Source organism: Pongo pygmaeus, chromosome 23 (genome assembly GCF_028885625.2).
Source record: "Pongo pygmaeus isolate AG05252 chromosome 23, NHGRI_mPonPyg2-v2.0_pri, whole genome shotgun sequence".
NCBI lineage: Eukaryota > Metazoa > Chordata > Mammalia > Primates > Hominidae > Pongo > Pongo pygmaeus.
In genome coordinates, this window is record NC_085931.1 from 60,956,988 (window position 1) to 60,981,419 (window position 24,432).

The window sequence follows — 24,432 nt, forward strand, 5'->3', positions numbered from 1 at the left end:
CCTTTCTTGCCCGCACTGCCAGACACATGACTGTTTCCTCCTCCCCGAAGTCAGGCAGGAATAACCTCCCCAAACCAGAGGGACTCCCCGGCAGGTGACAGAACCGGCCAGGGGCAGGGGTGGTCCGGGGGCCAGCCTAGGGCTCGGGGGCAGCTTGGCAGGGGCTTGAGACCCGGAAAAATGGACTCCGACACTACTCAGGAGGACCCCCCCAAAAATGTCCACAGCATTACACACTGACGGACACTTTGGAATCATCCCAGCCTCTCCGAGCAGCCCGTCCTCCTGCTTGACAAGTCCCACCACAGCCTCAGAAATGGGAAAAACAGATCGGCTTTCCCAAACTGCTCACGCCCCAAGATAGGAAGGAGCAGCTCAACTTTGAGCCAATTCCACAAGCAAACAGTGCTGGTTTTAGGGAAGGATGAGCCGGACTCCATGCGAGGGTGTCGGATGCCAACCCTGCACACCTGGGTGGGCAGCTGCACCCAGGAGGAGCGGGTGCGGGGGACGAGGCCAGCTGGACACACCTGAGCCAGGAAGCTGGGATCCCACGCTGGATACGGAGCCCCCTGCCTGAACCCGAGACCCCCACCAGCCAGTCATCGTGTAGACTCCAGACCCCCACCAGCCAGTCAACCCAGGGAGGTGAGCATGACTCAGTGGGCGCCCCCACAGTGGGTCAGCTTCGCTAGGGCACAGCCCGGAACCCAGGGAAATTGGATTCCTCTGCGCTCTATTTTGAAGGCCTTTTCACATCAGCGTACTAAGTTCCTCCTCATTCTTTTTAACCCACTGCCACAGGTTTTTCAGCCAAGACAGGGCAGAGTGGTGTCAGTCAGAACAGGAGGCCACACACTGTGAACTTGGTTCCCAAACATGAAACCCTGACGGCTTCCTGCCCTGAGCGCTCTGGGTCTCAGCTGCCCATGCCGAGGCGCTCCTCCGGGGGCTGCGAGGGCCCGGGGTCCTAGCGAGGTAGGGAGGCTGCGGGGAAGTCAGTGGGGTGCGGGAGGTGTGGACACCTCCCCAGCCCCAGCCGGCTCCGGTCCCGGTGGCCTTGGGCCAGAACGGATCTGCTCATGAGGTGGGCACCAGCCCCGTGGGCTCAGGGAAATGTCAAAGGCTCTGGTTTTGGGGGAAAAGGTAGAGAACCTCTTGCTCCCTCCTCGTCCTGAAAAGCCAAGACGCACCAACTCCCCGAACCTACACGCCCACCCTCCCACGCTCAAGCCGAGCGCACCGCACTGGAGGACGGAGGACCGCGGCGAGGGCGCGCCCTGGGAGACAGAACACTGGAGAGCGCACGACCTGGACGGCGTGCGAGGCCAGGATCCGCATCTGAGCCGCTGGGAACCCATGAGCCCCGTCCATGGAGCTGAGGAAGGGGGTCGCCCCACGGGGTGAGCGCCGTCTACGCAGCGCGCTTCCTCTTCTCTCGTTAGCGCCGCGGAACCAGCCTCTGGTTCTGCACCTCGCGCTCTGGGAGCAGCGCCCGGCTTTGGCGAGCGCTTCCCCGGGACTGTCCAGCCTCTGCTCCGCTCGCCCCGCCAGGCCCGGCTCCGCGAAGCCCCCAATGTCCAGCCCAAGGCCCCGATTCCCCAAAGCCAGGGCCCCGGGGCAGTATTGGAACAGGCGCGGACGCCAGTCCTCTGAGCATGGAGTCATTGCAGCTTTTGAGAAAAGAAAGCGGACGCCACCCCATCGAGAACGCGGCGCCTTTAGGGACGTTCCTGGGCCTTCAGGGAGTGCCGCCGGCTCCTCGGCCCCTGCCTCCTCCAAGCCCCCACCCCCGACAGCCGCCTCCCTGGGGACCTCCCCTCGGGCTGCGCTTTCAGCCCAAACACAGGGAGGTCTTCCAGGAGCCTGCCCAGTCCCCACAGCAGCCCAGAGACCCCCACTCCCACCTTTACCTGCCAAGCCTTCAGAGAGGGCGCCTGGACACGCCCCGCAGGGGAGGAGCCCCGCCTCAGCACCCCTGCAAGTGGCAGCAACCCAGAAAACCCGTGAGAGGCCTCTGAGCAGCCCGGGAAGTGGCTGGAAGACGCACAGGCAGCTCACCCCTCTGTAAGAGCAAGGACCGGAGAACACATGCTGACCCCTGCTTTTGCAGAGGGGCGACGCTCCAGGACAGGCGCACTCAGCAGGTGTCCATCTTATTTCACACCTTTGTGTTTACATCATCTTATTTTGCATTTTATGTCTAATTAATAATATGCAGCTGGCCAGGCGCAGTGGCTCAAGCCTGTAATCCCAGCACTTAGTGAGGCTGAGGCAGGTGGATCACTTGAGGGCAGGAGTTCGGGACCGGCCTGGGCAACATAGCAAAACCGCATTGCTAATAAAAATACAAAAATTAGCCAGCCGTAGTGGTAGGCACCTGCAGTCCCAGCTACTCCGGAAGCTGAGGCAGGAGAATCACTTGAACCCAGGAGGCAGAGGTGGCAGTGAGCTATTGAGCTATTGCACTCCAGCCTGGGCAACAGAGAAAGACTGTCTCAAAAAAAAAAAAAATATGCAGCAGATTATGTGGTCAGCCCAGGCAGTACCCCCCACTCAGCCCTCTGTCCCTACAGCTCCAGGCACTCCCCCACCCCAGCCCCTCCCCTGGACAAGAGGTAATGCCCAGAGGGTGAAAATCCACCAAGGTTAAGCCAGAAACAAAAAGCTCAAAGCTTCAGCATCTCCCTCCGCTCAGACCCACTTAGAGCAGATTCCTCTCATCAACAGTACGATCAGGCTGTGGGTGGCAAAGAGAAGGGGTGCAAACTGCACCCGCCATTAGCTGGGCTTCTCGGTGGTAGCCCTGAGTGCTCCACGGCCTGTCCTCACCTGGCTCCTGCACCCACTTCCTTTCTGCGTGGGCAGTGGGTGATCCTGGGGGCCACCAGCTGCTCATGGTGGGGAGGGGCCTGCCGGGCAGGGCTGGCTGTGGGAAGGAGAGCCACGACAGATAGGAAGCACCTGCCAGATGCAGGCCAGAAACTATCTAAGGAAGACTTGATTTCCAAGTTTCTATGGAGATGTTACAAATGGTGTAGGCTTAAAAAGCATTTAGAGCTTTTATGTAACTAAAGTTTTAAAATAAAAATATGATCAGGTAAAATAACAAATAATGCCATCCCATGATAATTTTTAAGATAAAGGCGTGTCCCCGCCCTTTGCAGCCAGCACCCCACCCATCCTTGGGGCTCACCTAGCCATCCAGGGCTGTAGGAATAAAATGGCCACACCATTCAAATCTTGACTTTATTTTTAATATAAAAAATGCAAATTTGGAAACCCACCCTACTTTCCCCAACATAATGCTTTACCTCTTAAAAATAAAAATAAAGTACTAATTCTATATACATCACATGTACCATACAAAAATGTATCCAAAGTTTCTATTGCTACCAAAGTGTTCTAAATTAAAACAAGTTACAGAAAGCCCCTCATTGTAAACAAAAGATTACAAGTTATAAAATCAAAGTACACACAGGCCAGAGTCATTTATACAATGCAATGCATTCTGCTCCCAAGCCAAGTTGAATTTTTATGTGCCTGTATAAAAATGCATATCAATATACTTTTGCAAATGTATTTTTCATTATAAAGCAAATGAATACACTTTCTACAATAAATAATCCGCTGGGAGGCACACCTGCGGGGTTTGAGGTGGGCAGGACGACGGGAGTGGGGACACACCCGCCGGCGGTCACGGGCAGCGGAGTGTTTTTGGTGATCTGCAAGTGATGTACACAGCATAACTTTATTCTCCCCTCTTTCCACAAAGTACCATTCAAAATAATGTCATTTTCTTTCTTAAAATACACATTTGTCATTGTAAATTTACATCCCGTCTTATTAAATAAGTGGTACTCTGTGTAAAGAGCATGATTTACAAAATTATTAAACATTCAAAAGTCTTTAAGAAAAAGCTACATATCAAAGAAAGTGACGCCAGCAGCACGGCCCGGGGACGTGCGACGGACGCACTGCACTGCCCGGACGCGCCCACCCCACTCACAGCGCCCAGACGGAGATGGGTTCCTAGAAAACTGGGAAATAAAACCTCCCCCCTCCCCGGGGAAAAAGAATTAAAGAGCTACAACTAAAAATCAGAATAAGTTAAGTTTTGAACAATATACAAACATGTACAGCTTATCAACACTATGGACAAGACCCGCGCTGGCGGCCGGGCCGTCAGTCAATGTCACTGAGGTCGCTGGTCGGCTCCCCGTGGACGCGGCTCAGGTGGTTCATGGCGCGGTCAAAAGCAATCCGCACGGCCTTCCGGATGCTGGAATTCCTCCCTTCCATCATCTTTAACTTGTCTATAGTTTCATCAATACCAAGGGGAACCATTTTGGACTTAGGAAGCCACTGCCTTTTTAAAAGGAAAAACATGGGGAAAATCATTGCTTGCACGTGGTATTTCAACATGCTCCATGTAATCATCTAACAAATTCACTGCCCTCTGATAGAAAGGGGCCCTGCTCAGCACCACCAAGACAGCTGGGCCCCATGCAGGGACAGGCCCGAGGCCAGGAGTGCACCCCTCCTTTCCCCTCCCCAACCTGGGGATACGGGGAGCTAAGTAAGGCATAAAAACCATCACCTCCTCCTCCACCTCCAAAACGTCTCCCAGTGCCTGCTGAGTGACAAGACATGCACACACCAAGCCCAGAGTCAGGGTGGGCCCCAGAGCAGAGGCCGGTGGTTGGGGAGACCCCATCAAAGGGGCCCTTGGATGGACAAGGTGTGGGCCTCGCTCAGGGCCTGACAAGGAGCAGGGGCCACGTGGCAGAGGTTGAGGCAAGGAAGAGAAAGATGGCAGGAATGCCTGTGCTACCAGTCCTGCTCCAGGCACACCATAGGCAGGTGGCCCGAGCCCCTGCACCAGGTCCCAAGTGCTCCACGGGGAACCAGGAAGCACCTGCCCAGGCCACGTGCGCAGGGCACAGCCAGGGCCACAGCTCCTCCCAGAGACATGTGCTGCCAGCGTGTCCTACACAGAGGGATCTTGGGGTCTGAACCCTGGCACATGAGGGTCCCAGATGCTCTGGGAAAATGCAGCTCAGGGCACAGGGGAGCCTCCTGTGATGGGGTGGACGTCTGAGCAAAGCTGGATGATGCTGGGACGGAAGGCTCTAAGCACAGGGCCAGAGGCCAGGCCCAGGCGGGGGCCATGTCCTGCAGCACAGGGGTCTGGGAGCACAGCAGAGGGACCCCCAACACTACAGCGGACACATGGGTAAGGAGTAGGGAAGAGACAGTCCAGGCCAATGGGGCTCAGGCGAGAGGGAGAGGAAGCCATCAGGCAGAGACAGACCCTGTGCTCAGTGCCCGTCCCACAGTCCTGGCGAGGGGGCTGGGCAGTGCCCTTCTCCACCAGGCAAACAGCGGAGCACTCACCTCCGACTTTAGCTGTGCCAGGGCCCAGCAGACAAAGAGGCTGCTCGCCACAGGGACACTCAGGTCACCGAGCCCACGGCACCCATACAACCACCCCAGCCGGTCCCCGGAGTCTAAGGCCTCTCAACTCACCAACTTCTCTTATTATCAAAAAAGAGAACGAGGAAGAGCTTCTCATCGGACTTGGTCTGCATGTGCTCTCCAATCTTCAGCACGTCCAGGGGTGGGGCCGGGATGGTGACACCGTTGTGGTGGCCAGGCACACGCGGCATCTTGGGGTCGATGATCTGCACAACAAGGACCCGCTGAGGTCACTGTGAGGCTCACACCCACAGACGACCGCACCTGTCACTGGCACCCCTCCGCCCCCCGCAACTGTGTGAACCTCCTCAGACCACCCCCGCTCCCCTACCAGCTGTGTGAGCCTCCTCGGACCACCCCCGCCCCCCCACCCCAGCTGTGTGAGCCTCCTCAGGACCCCCCGCCCCACAGCTGTGTGAGCCTCCCCAGGACCCCCCACCCCGCAGCTGTGTGAGCCTCCTCAGGACCCGCAGGCGCCACGAGAGCCGCCCTCACCAGTGCCGGGTAGGAGGGGTAGCCGCTGCACTTGGCCCACACCACCTTCAGGGGCTCCAGCACCGAGGCGGCGGCATCAGTGGAGATCCACATGCTGTTCTGGCCGACTTCTGCGGGGAGAGGCACGGTGTCAGCAGGACAGAGGGGGCACGCCCCGCCCCCCCACAAAAGGTGTAGCAACAGGGTGGGTCCCCCGAGCACAGCCCAGCTCCCAGGCGTTTCTCACCCACTCCGGCGGCACCACTGCCTCCCCTGTGGAGTCCAGGCCCTTGTACCCACACTGTCCCTGCAGCCCACCTGGGGCCACCAGCCTCCCACGGACCCAGAGAAGCTCCTGCCCTCCGGGCTACAAGGCTCTGACTCCAGGTGCCCAGCACAGTCCCTTCTGAGCCCTCCTTGCCCCAAGGACAGGGCTCCCAGCGTGCTCCTGCCTCATTTACACAACTGACACCCCAAATCGGAAACCAAAGTCCTGGCTCCCCCTCCGCCAGACCAGCTCCCTGCTGTCCCTCCCACCTGGGGGTCTCCATCCTGATGCCCCCTCACAGCATGGCTGCCTTCCACAGTGAGGGCTGTGCGACCCCAAACCCTGGGGCCTCCCCCTCCCCCAGGGGCCTGAAGTTGAGGGCACCCACCCTGCAGTCAGTCCCCTGTGCAGCTGCAAATGACCACTGAACCTAAACAACCCCAGACAGCCTTGACAGTGCCTGGCAACCAGGAGCCACACAGAGCTGGACGTTCCACAGGGAAACGAAGGCAGGATGGAGGAGGCGCCACCTCCGCAGGCACACCGGCAGGGCCGCAGCCCAGAGCCCCTCAGTGTGTGATGAACCCTTCCCCGGGAGGTTGGCCAGGGTGGGGCTCCACACAGGGCACCGTGCTCCCTGAGCCGGAGTCCAGTCCCCAGCAGTCGAGCCCTAAGATGCTAACCAGGAGGTGTGGAGAGCCATGGACGCAGGTCCGGGCGACTCACCGGCTGCGATCCTGGCCGCCTTGGCGTAGTTCCCATTCTCGATGCAGGAGATCAGCTCACTGCGGTCCTCCAGCGTGTGCCTTCGCACAAGAGCCGGTTTGCCCCGCCCACATTTGGGCGCACTAAAGCTTCGGGAGGAAGAGTAGAGGGAGTCAGGCGCCCCGCCCCTGCCTTCAGCCTCACTCGGGCTTCGTCCCGTGGGCTGTCCGCCACCAAGCTGGCCACGCATCCTGCCTGACACCCCCGTGGACAGGCAGGCCTGTGGGTGCGCAGGTCTGGAGGAAGTGAGCCTGTGGCAGGGGGTACTCAGGAGGCCAAAGTGGCCTCCACAGGGCAGACAGGCAGGCTGTGCTCACTGCCAGATTCTGGGAGGAAAAGATCAAGTGTAAAACTTCACTGCAGATTCTAAAATTGTGTTCCTATTTCACACAGTGTTTTTCCTACTTCTGCTTGAATTCTATAAAGCAGATTAATATGCAGCATGGGAAACTGTCCATAAGGGCAGAGCACGCATGAATCCTGGGCCAGAATTTTTCAGAGGACACTAAGATGGGAGCTGGAATGTCCCGGTTTCCAGGACAGCCAGGCAGGGCGGGCGGTGCTGGGAGCTGCATGGCGGGATGCGCGGGGCCGCAGTGCCCACCTCGAGTCGCAGAGCGGGCTGTTGCTGGAGGAGATGCTGGACTCGGAGGCGCAGCGTCGTCGGGGTGTGGCTTTCCTCCCCAGGCCGCCGCCCGGCTCCTGCTCGCTCCTCGCACCCCCAAAGCCGTTGGTGAGACCTAGAACACAGGCAGGCAGGCCCTGAGCTCAGCACAACCAGGGCACACTCAACTACGTTACACTTGGAACACATCTTACAAAGAACATTTCACAGACAGGTAAGACAGCATCTTCCTTTTCACTCCCGAGTTCCCGAGCATAGTCCTTACAGTAAGCAGACACCAAAGTTACTCGTTAAATGAAATCAACTTAACAAACTGCAGTCAGCTCCGATCATAGTAGTTTGCTGAGCACCATGAAGATGCTCCTCCTGACAAGCCCGGGTCTTTAAACAGGCTCTGTGAGGGCAAAGAAAGGATGTTGTGAGCCTGCCACGGGGGCAGCTGTGCAACCTGTGAGTGCAAACATGGGGGCAGCCTGTCCACGCGGCTCAGGCCGCATTGGAACGGAACCTTCACCAGGCCGAAGGGGCCACCAAAGACACAAAAACGTGTTCACAGGAGCAGAGCTCCAGGGAATAGCAAATCAGGTTTTAAAAAGAAAAAACCTTGGTTCAAAAGACAAGTGTTAACATGAAGCCAAAAATGCTGATGAAACACTTTAAAACACAGAATCCGGGGCCATCGCCGTGTCTGAATGTGTCTGGCCTCGCTCACCATGAAGCTGCAAGTATTGTACACAGCTAAACAAAACACCACTCACAATTCCATCACCTCAATGTTTAAAAAATAAGGCAAATGTCAGTATTTTCTCCCTAAAAAGTCCTGACTTTGTCAGTCAACAGGAAACAACACATCTGCCCAAGGCCCCCCAATGAGGTCCCCACAGGAGTCACAACAGGGGGACAATGTTCCCACCGGGGGGGCCCTCTGGGTATGAGAGCTGAAGGGGTGTGTGATTTTTTTTTTTCTTTTCTTTTTTGAGACGGAGTCTCCCTCTGTCACCCAGGCTGGAGTGCAGGGGCACGATCTCGGCTCACTGCAAGCTCCGCCTCCCGGGTTCACGCCATTCTTCTGCCTCAGCCTCCCAAGTAGCTGGGACTACAGGCGCCCGCCACCACGCCCGGCTAATTTTTTGTATTTTGTTTAGTAGAGACGGGGTTTCACCGTGTTAGCCAGGACGGTCTCATCTCCTGACCTTGTGATCCGCCTGCCTCAGCCTCCCAAAGTGCTGGGGTTACAGGCGTGAGCCACCGCGCCCAGCCGTGTGAATTTTTTTATACAAAAAGAACCCCATTTTCCTGCCTACCTACCTCATCCTTAAAAAATTTTTAAATCTATTTCCAAAGGAAATTATGTAAATTTGTAAACAGAGCATTTCTGTAGAATTTTTTTTGGAAACGACGTCTCGCTCTGTCACCCAGGATGGAGTGCAATGGACTCCATGGCTCACTGCAACCTCTGCCTCCTGGGTTCAAGTGATCCTCCTGCCTCAGCCTCCCGAGTGGCTGGGAGACGTGTTTTGAAGGGAACGGCTGGACTGCAGGATTTTCCACCCGCTTCATACGCTTCCCGTCTGTTCTCAATGAGCACGACCGACTTTTCAATACAGGGGCTGAATCAACGTCCACCTGCTTCATACACTTTCTGTCTGTTCTCAATGAGCATGACTGACTTAAACAGAGGGGCTAAATCAAGCTCAGAAGGGAATGCACAGACTGGGCGGGTGCCCTGCTGCCCTCCACAGACTCAAGTCAGACACCAGCTCCATCTCTGCTGGACTGGAATGTACCGTGAGCTCCAAGGGAAGCTCTGTGTTTCTCATTTTAACCTCAGTCATTTTAAGGCAGGAACTGTGGCCAGTTAGGAATGTCATACTCATTTCTAGCAAGGGAACAAATAAATGTAAGAACCTACAGGAGAAGGCCTTGAGCCACATGCTGAGCTGCCCTGGGGCTCCACATCCTCCCCACACTCATCAGACAGCGGGCTCAGACCCTGCACACTCAGGCCCTGAAGATGTCTCAAGAGGGAGTTAAAAGTCCTGTCCTGGCCCCCGAGAACCCCTCAGGAGCAGGGACTCCATCCCTACTCCAACCTGAGTGGGTGAAGGCAGGGGAAGCCCACCCAGCTCGCATCAGCAGTGGACGGATGGAGCCCAGCACCCCTGCCAGCATTCAGCCCACAGGCCCAGGGAGGGGTCTGCCAATGCATGTGAGCCATCTCCAGAGAGCAGCCACCAGCCTGGCGACCCACACCCCACAGCCAGGCCCCCAGCGCACTCCAGACCCCAGGTGCAGGGTGAACCCGCTCCAGGCTGAGCAGACGCGGCCCAGGGCCTGGGTGGGGAGGCTTTTAGTAGTTACTGGTCAGCCGAGCAACGGCCACTTGGGGGAAGACAACGACCAGTGCAGCCTTCACAAGACTGCCCAGTGATGCCAGACTGAGGGCCCCAGCACCAGAGCACCCGCAGCTGTGCCGGCACCAACACAGCCAAGCCATGCACAGGCCACTCACCAGCCATGACGACCCATGACGGCGCATGACGGCCCATGACGACCCATGACAGCCCATGACGGCTCCATGTGCACCACCACATGGGGTGGGGCCAGGAAGGGAATTAAAACACAAGGCAAGTCCTTAATTCTCAGAAAGAGGAGAATGAGAAAATGCCCCTCTTAATTTTCCTGAGCATTCAGTGAGTGCGCGTATGATGCAAGAACACACAGAGGTTCCGCGTGTCACCCATGAAAATGTGACAGCACCCGGGAAGACGTGGGCAGCACAGACAAACCCAGCCCAACCGAGACACCACCCAGCAGGAGGCCTGGCGGGGGTGGGACAGCTGCAGGGCCTGCTAACAGGCGGTCTGGGGGCTGCGGCAGTGCAGGGTCACCCAAGAGGCCAGACAAGGCCACAGACACGTCCCGGGAGGCTCTGCGGCCACCGCCTGAAGTCCCCAGAACCTCGAGGGAGCTGCGAGGTGGCCTGCGCTGCCTGGACCCTCCCAGCCTCCACCTGGACCACCAGAAAATAATCTAGACGGCTATGGTTCTGAGATCTCTCCATCTCGGCCCTGCCAACTCCCGCCCTGGGAGGCTCTTCTGGCCAGCTGGGAGATGTCCACCATAACCCGCACCTCAGCAACCCTGCAAGGACCTCAGCCCAGAACATTCTGAAGCCCAGGCCAGCCTTGAGGTGGGGCCCAACGTGGGGAACCCAGGGCCTAAGGTCTGCAGAGATGGGTGCCCGGTCCATGAGGCATTTGCAAACAGCAGGCACTGAGGCCGAGCCCAAGCCTCTAAATCATGTAAATAGCAGGGGGCAACTTTCAGCAACTTTTTCAGCACGAGGTTTTTTTTTTAATGCTGAAAGTAAAGCTGGTGACTGTGAGAAATACATTAAAAGAGGCGGCGGCTGCCAGGAAAGAGCCGCTGCCCCCTCAACACAGGAGCTGCACGGAATTCCCACAACAGCCAGGGTCCACCCACCCTCAAGGGCCTTCCCAGTGACCTCCTAGGAGGCCAAAGACTGAACACAGAAATGTCCCTCTCTGCTCCCAAAGGAGATGGTGCAAAGGTGTCTCACAGCCCAGCCAAGCGCGGTCCTCGGAAGCCTGCCCATCACCAGGTACGTCCACAGCACACCTGCAACTGTCCTGGGAGGTCCCCAAAGGGTCTTCTGAGAGACTGAAGGCCACAGCGGCTGAGACATCGCCCCTCCCCACACGGAAGAGAAGCCCCAGGGCCCACCAGGAGGCGGAGGCATGTCTGACTAATGGGCCGTAGTCTCCTCTGGTCCCAGGCTCCCAGCCCCCAACCCATGTGGACACCACAAATCCTCCAGGCCACAGGTGCAAGAACACCAGGCCCTGATCAGTGGCTACCGAGACGCCTGAGGGCAGGGAACCATGGGAACGACGCAACCCCACGGCGCGGATACAAGCCCGAGCCTGCCCGCCCCTGCCGCCGGCACCCAAGCTGCCGCCTCGGCTTCTCCGGCTCATGGGAAGCTTGGCCGTATGAAGCAGGTGGGCTGAGCCTGCGCCCTTAAGACCAGAGCCCTGAGAGCCCCACGCAGTGGCAAAGGAGAGCCCACTATCTCCTGTTTTCAGTTTCACTTTTACCATCGTTAAAAGGAGAGCAGTTTTGGTGCATTTTTCAACCTCTCAACAAAAACGCACACGGAAGAAGATTCCAACAGCACCCTGCTCTTGCTGGGACCCACTCCGTAACAATGCAGCCGGGACGGTCAGAGACAGACCCAAGGCCCATGTTGCTGGGACCTGCTCCGTGACAATGCAGCCGGGACAGTCCGAGACACACCCAAGGCCCAGGCCAGATGCCTGCACAAGACTTGCTGGGACCCGCTCCGTGACAATGCCGCTGGGGATGGTCAGAGACAGACCCAAGGCCCATCTTGCTGGGACCTGCTCCATGACAATGCAGCTGGGATGGTCAGAGACAGACCCAAGGCCCATCTTGTTGGGACCCGCTCCGTGACAATGCAGCCGGAATGGTCAGAGATAGAACCAAGGCCCAGGCCAGACGCCTGCACAAGACCTGCTCTTGCTGGGACCTGCTCCGTGACAATGCAGCTGGGGACGGTCAGAGACAGACCCAAGGCCCATCTTGCTAGGACCTGCTCCATGACAATGCAGCCAGGACAGTCAGAGACAGACCAAAGGCCCAGGTCAGACGCCTGCACAAGACTTGCTGGAACCTGCTCCGTGACAATGCAGCTGGGGACAGTCAGAGACAGACTCAAGGCCCATCTTGCTGGGACCCGCTCCGTGACAATGCAGCTGGGGACAGTCAGAGACAGACTCAAGGCCCATCTTGCTGGGACCTGCTCCGTGACGATGCAGCTGGGATGGTCAGAGACAGACCCAAGGCCCATCTTGCTGGGACCCGCTCCGTGACAATGCAGCCGGGATAGTCAGAGACAGAACCAAGGCCCAGGCCAGATACCTGCACAAGACCTGCTCTTGCTGGGACCTGCTCCGTGACAATGCAGCTGGGGACGGTCAGAGACAGACTCAAGGCCCATCTTGCTGGGACCTGCTCCGTGACAATGCAGCTGGGATGGTCAGAGACAGACCCAAGGCCCATCTTGCTGGGACCCGCTCTGTGACAATGCAGCCGGGATAGTCAGAGACAGAACCAAGGCCCAGGCCAGACGCCTGCACAAGACCTCCTCTTGCTGGGACCTGCTCCATGACAATGCAGCTGGGGATGGTCAGAGACAGACCCAAGGCCCAAGTCAAATGCATGCACAAGACTTGCTGGGACCTGCTCCATGACAATGCAGCTGGGATGGTCAGAGACAGACCCAAGGCCCAGGCCAGATGCCTGCACAAGATCCCAGGCACGGATGCCCCACCCCACGAGCAGGACTTCTCAGTTGGCCGCAGGGGCACTCAGCATGGCGACCAGCAAGAGACAAACAGCAGCACTGCTCAAGAATCCACTGGGGATTGTGGGGAAAAAACAGAAGAAGGGGAAGTAAGGGGAGAAGGAAATCAGATAGAAAACCCAGAAACACAGAAGATGCTAGCGAGTGAGTGAGCACGCACTGTCCATGCCACATCCTCAGACAGTGCCGAGCCAAGTTCCTCCATACCCCGTGGCACCGACACAGCACAACGCGCCTGAGCATGGCCGTTGTACCCGAACCACCAGTCACTATGGGACGGCTCCGCACATGCTCAGGACAGCCTCAGAATGCTGTCCACTGTGTCGTCAGCTGCAGCAGGCTCCCAGCTGGTGCCGGGCTCTCCTCTGCGTCCTTCGTGACTGTCCAGAGGGAAGGCTGAGGTGCCACAACATCCCGCCAGCTCCAGGCGTGCACCGGGCGCCAGCACCATTCCCACTGCCGGGCTCTGACTTACAGAGGGGGTGGGCTGGGGTGGGGGAGAGCTCCTCCAGGGCTGCTGTTTGTGATTTTGTTTAGAGGATGTTTGAGCTGATGATTCCAATGTGATCCGCAAGAATTAAGTGAAAGGCAAGATGCAGTGATCTTTGTGCATTCCAAAACGGCCGCTTAGCAGAACTCCAGTCCAAGTTGAGGTAAGAGAAAATGATTAGGGTCCAAAGAGTGAACTACCCAGCACATTAGTGGTTAAAGTGAGAACCTGGAAAACAGTGAAAAAGCCATTTAGTCTGAATGAAAGGGCAGGACAGCTCAGCCTACTCCCTGAACAGCCGAAGGACACTGAAGACACCCCCGCTCTCTCACGCCCCAGCACGTGCACACAGAGACTCGCGGCAGGGGTCTCCACAACAGCGGCGAGTGGACAAAGACACCCCCGCGCTCTCACGCCCCAGCACGTGCACAGGGAGACTCGCACGTGCACAGGGAGACTCGCGGCAGGGGTCTCCGAAATGGCGGCGAGTGGACAAAGACACCCCTGCGCTCTCAGGCCCCAGCACGTGCACACGGAGACTCGCGGCAGGGGTCTCCGAAACGGCGGTGAGTGGAAGGCCGCTTCAGGTGATGGTTCACTGCTGGTGAGCGTGCAGTCGCGGAGGAAGGAAGCCACGAGCCTCGGGGGCTGGGCCATCGCAGGAACAGAAGCCTGGCGCACAGCACAGCCGGCCCGCGGGCGCAGCGACACAGGCAGGAGGCCCACAGTGAGTGCGTCGCCTCAGGACCAGCGACCCTGTTCAGCCTAACTCAGAATTGTGCGTGTGCTGGAAAATGCCAGATAACTCCCTAAAGTTCAGAGCACACAGATAAATGTTTGGAAAACGTCAGAAGGTTCCGGATAATTCCTAAGACTGCGAAGAACTGCAGCTCAGGGCAAGAAATCCCCCATGTGCAGAGCACCAGAAGGTTCCGGTGAAACCAAAGCGAGGGCAGATGGCGGGACTGGTACCATTCAGAGCATGCCCAGCCCTTCCCTGGGCGCCTCAGCCACAGCAGTGAAATGCCTCCCGCTCCCGAAGGCCTGGTCTTAATGCTGCTGAGGCTCCCGGCTGCTCAGGAAAGAGCTCAGGAACTCACCGTACTTCCACGGAAATCCACTGTCACTCGGGAATGAGAGCGCAGAAATCTCCACTTCAGTCAGGATCAGAGGGCACCATGATTCTCAAAAGTCACCATGGGCCACGCTCACTGAAGGTCTGCAGTAAGACTGCTCTACACCACTGTCACCACGGGAAGCCCGCAAAACACTCCACTCCAATGTAAGACAGTGGCCTGGAGGGGACACATGCTCTTCTACAAGGGACATCTGATGAACGAGCCTGAGAGGTTGCTGAGGACGTGGCCGCCAGCCAGCAAAACTGTCCACGGTGGGAGCCCACAGCTGGGGCAGGGCCCAGTCAGCTGGGGCCACCTGGTGGAAGCCACCACGTGAGCATCCTGCTGAGTGTCGAGGGGAGGCCGCCTCAAACCCCAGCCCCACAGCCGGCAGGGCCTCCATGCACACAGCCCCATACCTCTGCCGCCGACAGACGTGAAACCCCGAGGAAGCGGAGCATCAGCCGAACTCCAAGTTCTGCGTGCAGAGGGGATGCCCACAATTGCACTGAACCAACCTCTAGTACCCAGTGCACAGCACCCTGACCCGATGCATTGCAGGACTTCTGGGGTGCTTGGAAAACCAGGTCAGAGTCTTTCACCAAAGGTGGCTAAGAAAGACCAACGTGGTTAAGACACATCCCCAAGTCCTGAGTCAAGGGCATCTATCCTTATTGGTATCCTGTGAAGCATTTCAATAGCTTCCTATTACTTAGAAAGCAAAAAAGCTTTTCCAAATTATTTTAAAATGCCAATTTAACATCAAGCCATCAAAGTAAAAGGACATGGGTAGAAAATTTCTACACATTCATTTATGTGCAAAATTGTCACACAAATCAAAATGAAATTTACCAGAAATTACTTTGGCAACAAGAGGCACGAACTGCTTGCTGGCAAGGGTGGGAAGTGTGCTTCCTTCTGCACAAAGACCTAAAGACAGCGCCTGGTCTCACTCCCCTCCCCGGACACTTCAGGCCAGAGACCAGCAGAAGGAGCAGGGACAAGATATGAGGGAGTGGCCTGGGCAGGTCTTGCCCACCACAGCCTTCTGTCTGCGCCCGGCCCGGCGAGGCTCCACGACACAGGACTCACTTGCCGCCACTCTGGGAAATAAGCAACACCCACCCAGCCCCACCTTCTCTCACTGCTGAAGTGCACAAGGCACCACCGCACACCAGCACAGCCAGGAGAAAATGCGTGTCTCCTTATCTAGGTATAACAGGCAGACAGGACAGACGGGAACCAAGCCTTGACTCGGGACAAAAACCAAAATGACAAACACGCTCCAGACACGCTTCCAGAAAGGAGCCGCTGGCAACCTGAGCCGGCACCTCCAGAAGCGCGGCCAGAACCGAACAAGCAAACCGATGACAGCTGCTCCTCTTTAAAGGACACAAACTCCTCAGCTTCCTCTGAGGGGCGGGGAGCAGAGGCTACAGGAACACAGCTGCCTCCTCAAAGTGCTCTCAGCACAACACACACACGGCAACACCCTCACCGAGTAATTCAACAGAGTTCAGTTACAAAAGCGCAACAAGAGATGAGAAGCACTTTCCGGTGCTATTTCAGCAGGTCCTAATACCTCATCACATATGTGGCTAAGAGGGCCACATAAAACAATGAGTAAATGTTGCTGAAATCAACTGCAAAGTACTCCATTTACCACAAGGGCAGGTCCTCTCAGAGGCCCAGGGAAGGGCCAGGCTCAACCCCGGGTCCTAGGTCTGTGGGGCTGCAGGAGACCTGGCTGAGGGGTGCAGAGTCAAGCTCCCACAAGTGCTGGGAGCGGCCAGTCACCAGCTTATCCAGATGTGCACAGGAAAGTCAAGATGACCAATTAAAACTACACCTGAATTCATTCTCAGTACTTTTTTAAAGATCAGAAGGGGCCAGGTGCAGTGGCTCACACATCTAATCCCAACACTTTGGGAGTCAGAGGCCAGGAGTTCAAGACCAGCCAGGACAACACAGCGAGACCCCATCTCTACCAAAAATTTTCAAATTAGCCGCGAGTGGTGGTGTGCACCTGTAGTCCCAGCTACACAGGAGGCTGAGGCAGGAGGATCACTTGAGCCCAGGAGTTGGAGGCTGCAGTGAGCCACTCACTCCAGCCTGGGTGACAAGGCAAGACTCTCCCTTTAAAAAAAAAATCAGAGAGGAAGTATGTGGCAGAAGACAGGGCCAAGAACCATCGACCCCCTGGCCCAGGGCAGCCCAGCAAGGCTGCACAATCTCTGGTGGCAAACAGGCCCCCCACGAAGGCGCCGGCCTCAGACCCGCAACTCAAGGCTTTTCAAAGAAAACACTGCACTGTCGTCTTCTCTGGAAATTAAGAGAATGCTGCAAAACAGAAGCTGGGCACCCCCCGTCACACCAATGATCCTGAAGGACGCTCCCGGCAACGGTCGGCAAGGGCGCCTCTCAGGGCCGCCCGCGGCATTTACCTGCATCTAGGCGCTTTCCTGGGGACTCCTCCTCCACCTCGGAGTCTCCGCATGTGCTCCGCGACCTTTTCCTTGGCTGCAGAAGAGTCTCCAACCTCGGAAGGACTACAGACAAAAAGGTTTTGGTCCCTAGCTGAGGAGAAGTTGGCTGGGTTTCAGTGTTCTTGGCAGACTTTGGGGGGCTTACACTTTTCGATTTGCAGAAGAGAACAGAAGTGCGTCTGTTTACATCGCTTGCTGGCTCCGCCACCGCGGAGGCCGCCGCCGCCGGCACATCGCCACTACTGGCGCGGGTGGGCTCTGGAGGGCGTCCGCTTACCAGTGCGCTCTGAGTGCAAGCGCTATGTGATTCATTATCAAATGTGACTCTTTTGAAAAGTTTACTCTGCTCTGGGTTGAGTTCTACTGGTTTGAGGGTTGGTGGTTCTGAATTAGTCTCCGAGTTTGAAGGAAGAGGTAATGCATCTGATGGTTCAAGTTTAGGGGGAGATTTATCTCCTGAAAAAATTATAAATAAAGTGATTTTTGAAAACTGAAGATTATAAAATCTATTATAAAACTTACTATAAATGTGAAGTCCACCAAAATACTAATTCAGTTAAGGAAACAACGCATTGCACGTACTGTCTGCTCGGCAGTGTGGGCCCCGTGGGCTCGGGCCACACTGCGTGTGCCTCCCTAACGCCAAAGGCTGCGGCCCTGGGTGCGGTGCCCAGGCACACAGCTACTCTCTGAAAAAACTGTGAAAGATTATTTCACATGTGCCAATATTAAACACATCACTCGAGTTCATGACAATTTCTGCAATCACTAATTCACTTACCTTGAGGAAGAAAAGGATCTCACATAACTAAAGGGGCCTTTAACGGGCATTCCCACAGAGCTCTATTGGGCCACAAAGTTAGCACATAAAAGGAAAGAAACATTAAATCTGATCTCTGGTCAAGGTCTTGAGTCAAAAATGCAAAAACAAACAAACAAAAAAAACAGGGAGTGGTGAGTGGCTGTAGATGATTCTCAAGAAAGGCAGGGAAAAAAAGCCCCGCTCACCACAGCACAGACGTCCGTGCCACGTTCCCAAATATTGTGATGGGAGCTTTCAGGAAAAAAAAAAAAAAATCTGACTTTTAAAAATAAAAAGTCTTTGGAAAAAGACTGCTTTAACCTCTTTTTAAAGTCTTTTTGACATCCTAAAACCCAGAAGTGTGAAATGGTAAAAAGCCCGAGGTCAGGAGGACGGCCTGGGGCTGGTCTGTGGGGCTCTGTGCACTGTCCCGAGTCCAGGGGGCCGGACAGGCTCTGGCACGAGGCTGACAGGGCAAGGCGATGCCACACCAAGCCAAGCCGAGCCACTGAGGCTTCCTTCCAAGCAGGACTGGTACTGACAACAGGAAGTGTGACATAAAACCAAGAGTGACACTTTAAATAATCCTTAGTATATATTATCACTGGGTACAGTTTTCATTTCGTTAAACCTGCAAACTTTCCTAAAACCGTTTGAAGTATGTATGGTTACTATTGTAATTCAAAAAGTTGTTTTGAAAATACAAAACTACACAACTTAACAAGACTCAGAGCAATGTTTTGAGACTGACAGAAGAAAGTTCTCCCAAGGCTGGGCCACGACGCCAGGCAGCAGTGCTTTTGGCTGCAAGGTGTCTCAGATTTCAAATGACACTCAGCGCCTTAGAGCATCTCACAGCTGATTCAAATACAAGGGGGAAAGCCTCACCTCAACAAAAAGCCTCCCGTGCCAGCCGCCGGGAGCACAGCTGTCATGTGGGAACGCTGGATCCCAAGGCAGGGGCACACGCGAGGTGACAAAACTCCCTCCCTCCTGTTCAACGTCGCCAACAGGCTTAAGGAAAAGGTGTTTGTGAAACACCTGGGAACATGGCCGGAGGGAACTGGGCTGCGGAGAAGGGCTGCTGAAAGGCTGCTCATGAGCATCTACTGCTCCAGCATCCCTGGTGCCTGTGCAGCAGCAGGAGGGGCTTCAGCACTGAGCCTGCAGCGTCCTGATTGCAGCTGGTGTCTGGGGCGTGGGGCCTGGGGCCTCACTTCACTTCCTGCCTCCCCTTCCACGTCCTGGCCTCCCCCGCGAGCTCTCGTCCTGATCACGACATTCAACTGCTCACTGCAATCCCAACGGCCTCTGCAGGGCCACGGCCAGTGGTCAACCCCAGTCTTGGCCTCTATGGCTGCAACAGCACCAGGCCAGCAGAGATGGAACCTGAAGGAGTCTCCTCCCAGCACCTCCGGGAGACCCCCCTTCCCCCGACCACCTCCAGCCCACCTTCTCCATAGCTATCTAACGGGCACCGTAAACCCCCATCTCCTGCTTCTGGTGCAACCCTCAGAACCACCACTCCTGTCTGGCAGCAGCCCCGAGACATGCAGACATCCCTGCCTTGCAGCAGGCCCTTCCCAACCATGGTCCACAACCCCTCCTCCACACCTCCAGCTCTCGGCCCAGCTAGGACGCCCAATGTGGGACTCATAACCATCTCCACGCTGCAGGGACTTCCCCAACCCCTGGTCTATCCCAAAGCGGGCCCCTGTGGCCCTGTCTCAGCCATGCATGCGCCCCACGTGCCCCACGTGCCCCCGGCCTCTCTGCCGCAGCTCCACATGCAGGCCGGGCTCCAGCCGCCAGCACGCAGGCTAAAGGACGCGCGCCTGCGGCACTGACCAGAGGCACAAAGGAGGCCGTGGTCAGGAACAGAGGTCGCCGGTGTCTGGGTGCTCAACCACCTGCCCAGCAGGGACCACACAGGCCCCTCCCCCAGTCGGGACCACAGAGGCCCCCGGACCATTCAGTGCCTCAGTTCCTCATCCATAAAATCAGAAAAAACAGGACCTGAGCCTCCAGGCTCCACGACACAACAGGCAAGCCCAACCCGTCCCTCGACTGGAAATGTGACTGGAAGCTGGCGTACGAGAAGGAAAGGTCCACTCAAAGCTGACTCTGGGCCATCTCAGGCTACCACTGAACTGCATATGAGAAAAGCTCGGAACATGCTCAATACAACTCGGCACAAGCCTCTCAGACCCCGTCAATGCATCAGTCAGGATCCTAGAATTCCAGTCCCTGGAACTTGTCACCTATTCCAAAAGGCAAAATGGTTATCTAACCCAAACCAGCTACTCTGAGAAATTAAAAGACCTAGTTAAGTCTGCAAGAACAATTCCGCAATATTTTGCCCACCCGGCCACCTGTTATGTCAATCAAAGGCTTCTGTATTGAAGCCAGAAGACGCTTTGGAAAATCACAGCATAACACAGGCAGACATTTTAACTCACGAGCAGCAACCACACTGTCCCTCCAACAACCCGGCCTCAAGCCTCCGTCCTCTGCAATCCTGAAGGGACAAAGCTGCATACTCCGCACCTTCTACCCGGAGGAACACGCATCCTTTCCTGAGGGCCACGGTGCTCCACGTGCTCAGCGCCCATGCACAGCAGGAGGACCTCCACGCATGCACTTCAAGGGCCCACAGCTGCCCTGGACTAAAGGGGACACCCCGGAGCCTCTGGCAAGGGCATCACTGTGACTGGAAATCCCAAGGACTCGAAATGCAAGCCCCTTTCACCAGCTCACGGTGCGGACCCTGCTCCTCCTGACTGCACTGACCTGCCTCACCATGTCAGCAGACACCAACCTCAGCACAGGGTGGAGACAAGCCCTCTGCGAGCTGCAGATCTGTCCCACAGGCTCATCAGACAGGCTGGAATCCCAGCTGTGGCATGGCCCCCACCCAGCTGACACGCAGCCCCGGGGAAGTCAGCCCTGGCAGGGCCAGCACACAGCAACAGCCCGAACCTCTGCACTCGGCAGACTGAGTCGCGGCTACGGCAGAGCCTGCAGGAGGGCCTGTACAAGGGGGCAGACCGGGGCCAACCTGTGCAGCCCAGGAGGCGTCTCCTTCCTTCAGACACTAGAGTCTCAGGGGCCTGGCACTCAACGGCTACAGCCTTGTTCAAGCTGCTTCAAATGGAAGCAATATAAATACAACATACGTACTGTTAAATTACAATTTAAGTGAGACTGTATATTTGCCATTGAGGAATTACTATCTTTTCAGGCGTGAAAATAATGTGGTTATATTTAAGAAAAATGATGGAGAGGCTTTACTGATGAGAACGTTCATGCTGGATTTTTAAATGTCTGATTCTTGGTTTTCATCCTATTATAAGTATTGTAAGTTCACATTTCTATACCAACTAACAAGCTTGCTTATGGCTGTCTTCCCTAATGATTTCCCCATTCCAGTCTGGCACTCGCCTCTCCAGAGACCCCCATCTTCTCTAAGAGGCAAGATTCCGCCCGCCCCACCTCTCTACAGACCGCCATCTTCTCTGAGGGGCAGGACCCCGCCCACCCCGCCCCTCCAGAGACCCCCGTCTTCTCTGAGGGGCAGGACCCTGCCCACCCCGCCTCTCCAGAGACCCCCGTCTTCTCTGAGGGGCAGGACCCTGCCCACCCCGCCTCTCCAGAGACCCCCGTCTTCTCTGAGGGGCAGGACCCCGCCCGCCCCGCCTCTCCAGAGACCCCCGTCTTCTCTGAGGGGCAGGACCCCGCCTGCCTCGCCTCGGAGTGGACTTTCAGGCCACTTGCTTCTCCACCCACCTTCCCATCAGCTCACAGGAAACACCCTTTTCATCAACTGAGTCATTGTGAACACTGGGTGTAACAGGTGATCCGAGGCCACCTGTGTCTCAGTCACACTGTATGTGTTTTCCTTACAATGGCCCCAGAAAAAACATAAATAAAAATAAAATGATTCCAGAGCTGCACAGCAACAAAAATGGTCTCCAAAGGCTCCTGCTAAGCGTTGGGGGTTATGAGGAGCTACGCTCACCACAGGGGAGGGCCAAGCAGCTCCAACCATGCGAGGTCCTCAACCATGCAGGGTCCTCAGCCCTGTGACCCAATGGCAATGGAGGAAGCCACTGATAAAAAAAAGCTAAAAAGGTAACTTACTGCTCTACAGTGAAAATGGTACAACTGTGTGGGAAGAGAAGCGCTGGAAGCTATTTTGAGAATGGTGAGTGGACCTGCCGGCAACCTCCTCACGACTCAGCCCTCAGGGCACAGAAGGCAAGGACGGAAGGGCAGTCCACCTAGAGGGAGGCCGGCACAGCCAGAGGATGCCTCGGTGGGCTGCACGGAAGCAAAGGCTGCGGGACCAGGCACCAGCCTGGACTCCTGAGCACAACGGGGCAGCCCAGGGCCCGGACAGGTATGGCTGCCAGAGGGTCCTGTAGGCAAACGTTCCTCAGAAAAAACACGAGGCCCCCAAAGCAGAGGAGGGATCATGTGCCAACAATAACAGCCTTTGGGAGAAGAGAAAACCAAGCGCTCACCTTGAAATAGAAAAGCCTTTATTCTATGGACCTAACGTAACTGACGCCAGCCCCAAAAGAGACATTCTAGAGTCTGGGTACTATACTATGGTGAACTAAACAGAAGAATCCCAAAACAGAAAAACAAACAGGCACAGAATGAGGAAAAGGATGCATAAGAAATTCTCAGCTCTGTGCACAGGAGTAAGTTTCTAAGAGAAAGAAAAGCGTAATGGCTCTCATTCAAGTTGCCCAAATGTAAAACAGGATAAAAGGGGCGAAGCTCTGCAGACAGGAGCCACCAGAAGTTCAGGGGATGAAAAGGGCCCTGAGACCGTGGGGACCCGCTGACCTGTGTGGCATCATGAAGACCCTGCGTCACTCAGAGCACAGACGTCCATAAGAGATGAACGTCTTTGTTTTAAAAGAAAATTGTACAACAATTCTGTGTCTTATTTCAATTGTCTGCTGTTCTGACTTGGATGTGCAGGGGAAGGGCAAGAAGGCCAAGAACCAGCTGCTAATGCTGTGGCAAGAGGGTCTGACTCTACTGTCTGCTTCGTGTAACCGGAGCGTGTCAAGGTCAACTACAGAGACACAGGGCAAAACACAGCGGCAATGACTTTCTATCAACGTCTCCAAATCCAATTTAGTTTTAAAATTCCTCTTTCACCAAATATGGGACACACCAGCTCTACCTCCTCACCGTGCCAACCTAGATGTACACAGACCATCGCTCGTAAACTCCCTCCTCACCACGCCAAGCCTACATTTGCCCTGGGTTTTGCTAGTTCTCCTTCTGGATAGGCCGATTTCTTCCCCTACATTTATTTCTTAGTCATAAAAACATCTTTGTTGCCTGGACATTTCCCCAGACATTCTTTGGCAACGATCACAGCTGCTACCTACCAACTCTGCAGAGGAGCTGGCCGGGGACCCTCGGGGCAGACAAGGCCTCTGCGGGTCCCGTCCCTCCCTTCACAACATCAGGGAGAAGTGTTTAAGTGCCAATAATCTAAAACAGCCCTTTCAAAATGCTGCATTTGATAGCCTAGCGCACAATTAAATGGCTCCCCGTCAATTTACAAAATACAACAAAAACATTTCTCTCTCTCACCATTCAAGCTACCTTTACTCTTCAACATAGCGTAAGATCTAAACCATTCTTTTCAAATAGTTTTTCAGGCCCAAGTTAAAGAGAAAAATTTTATTCTGTGCCTTAAATTTTATCAACTAATTATGTGAAAAAACACAGACAGCACAAATTATAAAGTCTCTTTAAAAGGAAACAACAACCCAGTGGGAAAATCAAGTGTTCTGGGCTTTGTGAATTTTACGGAACTGACGCTAACCCGAGCCTCCGTGCACACCAACGCTGCTGCCCGTGTCTGGGTCTGTGCCTGTGCCTGAGCCCTGACGGCAAGAAAGCGGGGTAGCCCTCACCGTGGCTTACCTTCCTCGCCCGCCTCCAGCCCCAGCGCAGCTCCGTCCTCTTCGAAGCCTTCCGAGCCTGGCCCCGCGGGCAGGGGCTGGCTGTGCTGCTGGCTCAGCTTGTTTCGGAGGAGGGCAATTTCCTTTTTGAGCAGCTTTGCCCGCTTGCTCCGGGAGCCGCTGGACTTCATAGCGCAGGTGAGGTCGAGCATGTCCAGCAGCTCTCTCAGCTGCTCCTCCAGGCCCAGGTGGGCTCTGTTGGCGGGATCCAGCAACCTGTCCACTGAACCAAAGGACACATGCTGTCAGTCATCAGGTCCCACACACCTTCTGGGAACACATCACCGGTCCCGTCTTTCAAATCACCTTCGGCCAAGGCCCTGAGAGTGGCTGTTAGCAACGAGGCCCAGGCCCTGGTCACCAGAGGCCCCAAGACGCCCCTCCCTTGCACTCTGAACCCACGAGTAGCTGCTGCTACAGGAACACACTGGGATGCTCCTGATGGAGAATTTCTACTCCCATGACACTGTCACCACAGAAAGGGCAGCGTCCAGGTAACATCGCAACCTCTCCTGGACCAGGA

General features: G+C 55.8%; 1 protein-coding gene across 11 annotated transcripts in view; it reads right to left on the minus strand.

The window, feature by feature from the left end:
- Nucleotides 1-3,235: 3,235 nt before the first annotated feature.
- BRD1 (bromodomain containing 1) overlaps nucleotides 3,236-24,432 on the minus strand; it is a 53,733-nt gene continuing 32,536 nt past the window's right edge. For 2 of the 11 annotated variants that reach the window (XM_054469716.2, XM_063663099.1), the window contains 7 exons: nucleotides 23,872-24,132; nucleotides 17,073-17,570; nucleotides 7,590-7,725; nucleotides 6,947-7,074; nucleotides 5,974-6,083; nucleotides 5,530-5,684; nucleotides 3,236-4,369 (listed from right to left, as the gene is read on the minus strand). In XM_054469716.2, coding sequence (XP_054325691.1) covers nucleotides 4,186-4,369; nucleotides 5,530-5,684; nucleotides 5,974-6,083; nucleotides 6,947-7,074; nucleotides 7,590-7,725; nucleotides 17,073-17,570; nucleotides 23,872-24,132 — 1,472 coding nt within the window. In that variant the 3' untranslated portion in view covers nucleotides 3,236-4,185. Of the gene's footprint in view, nucleotides 4,370-5,529; nucleotides 5,685-5,973; nucleotides 6,084-6,946; nucleotides 7,075-7,589; nucleotides 7,726-17,072; nucleotides 17,571-23,871; nucleotides 24,133-24,432 lie in introns of those variants that run through there. The other 9 variants (XM_054469720.2, XM_063663101.1, XM_063663104.1 and 6 more) reach the window with 6 other exon arrangements.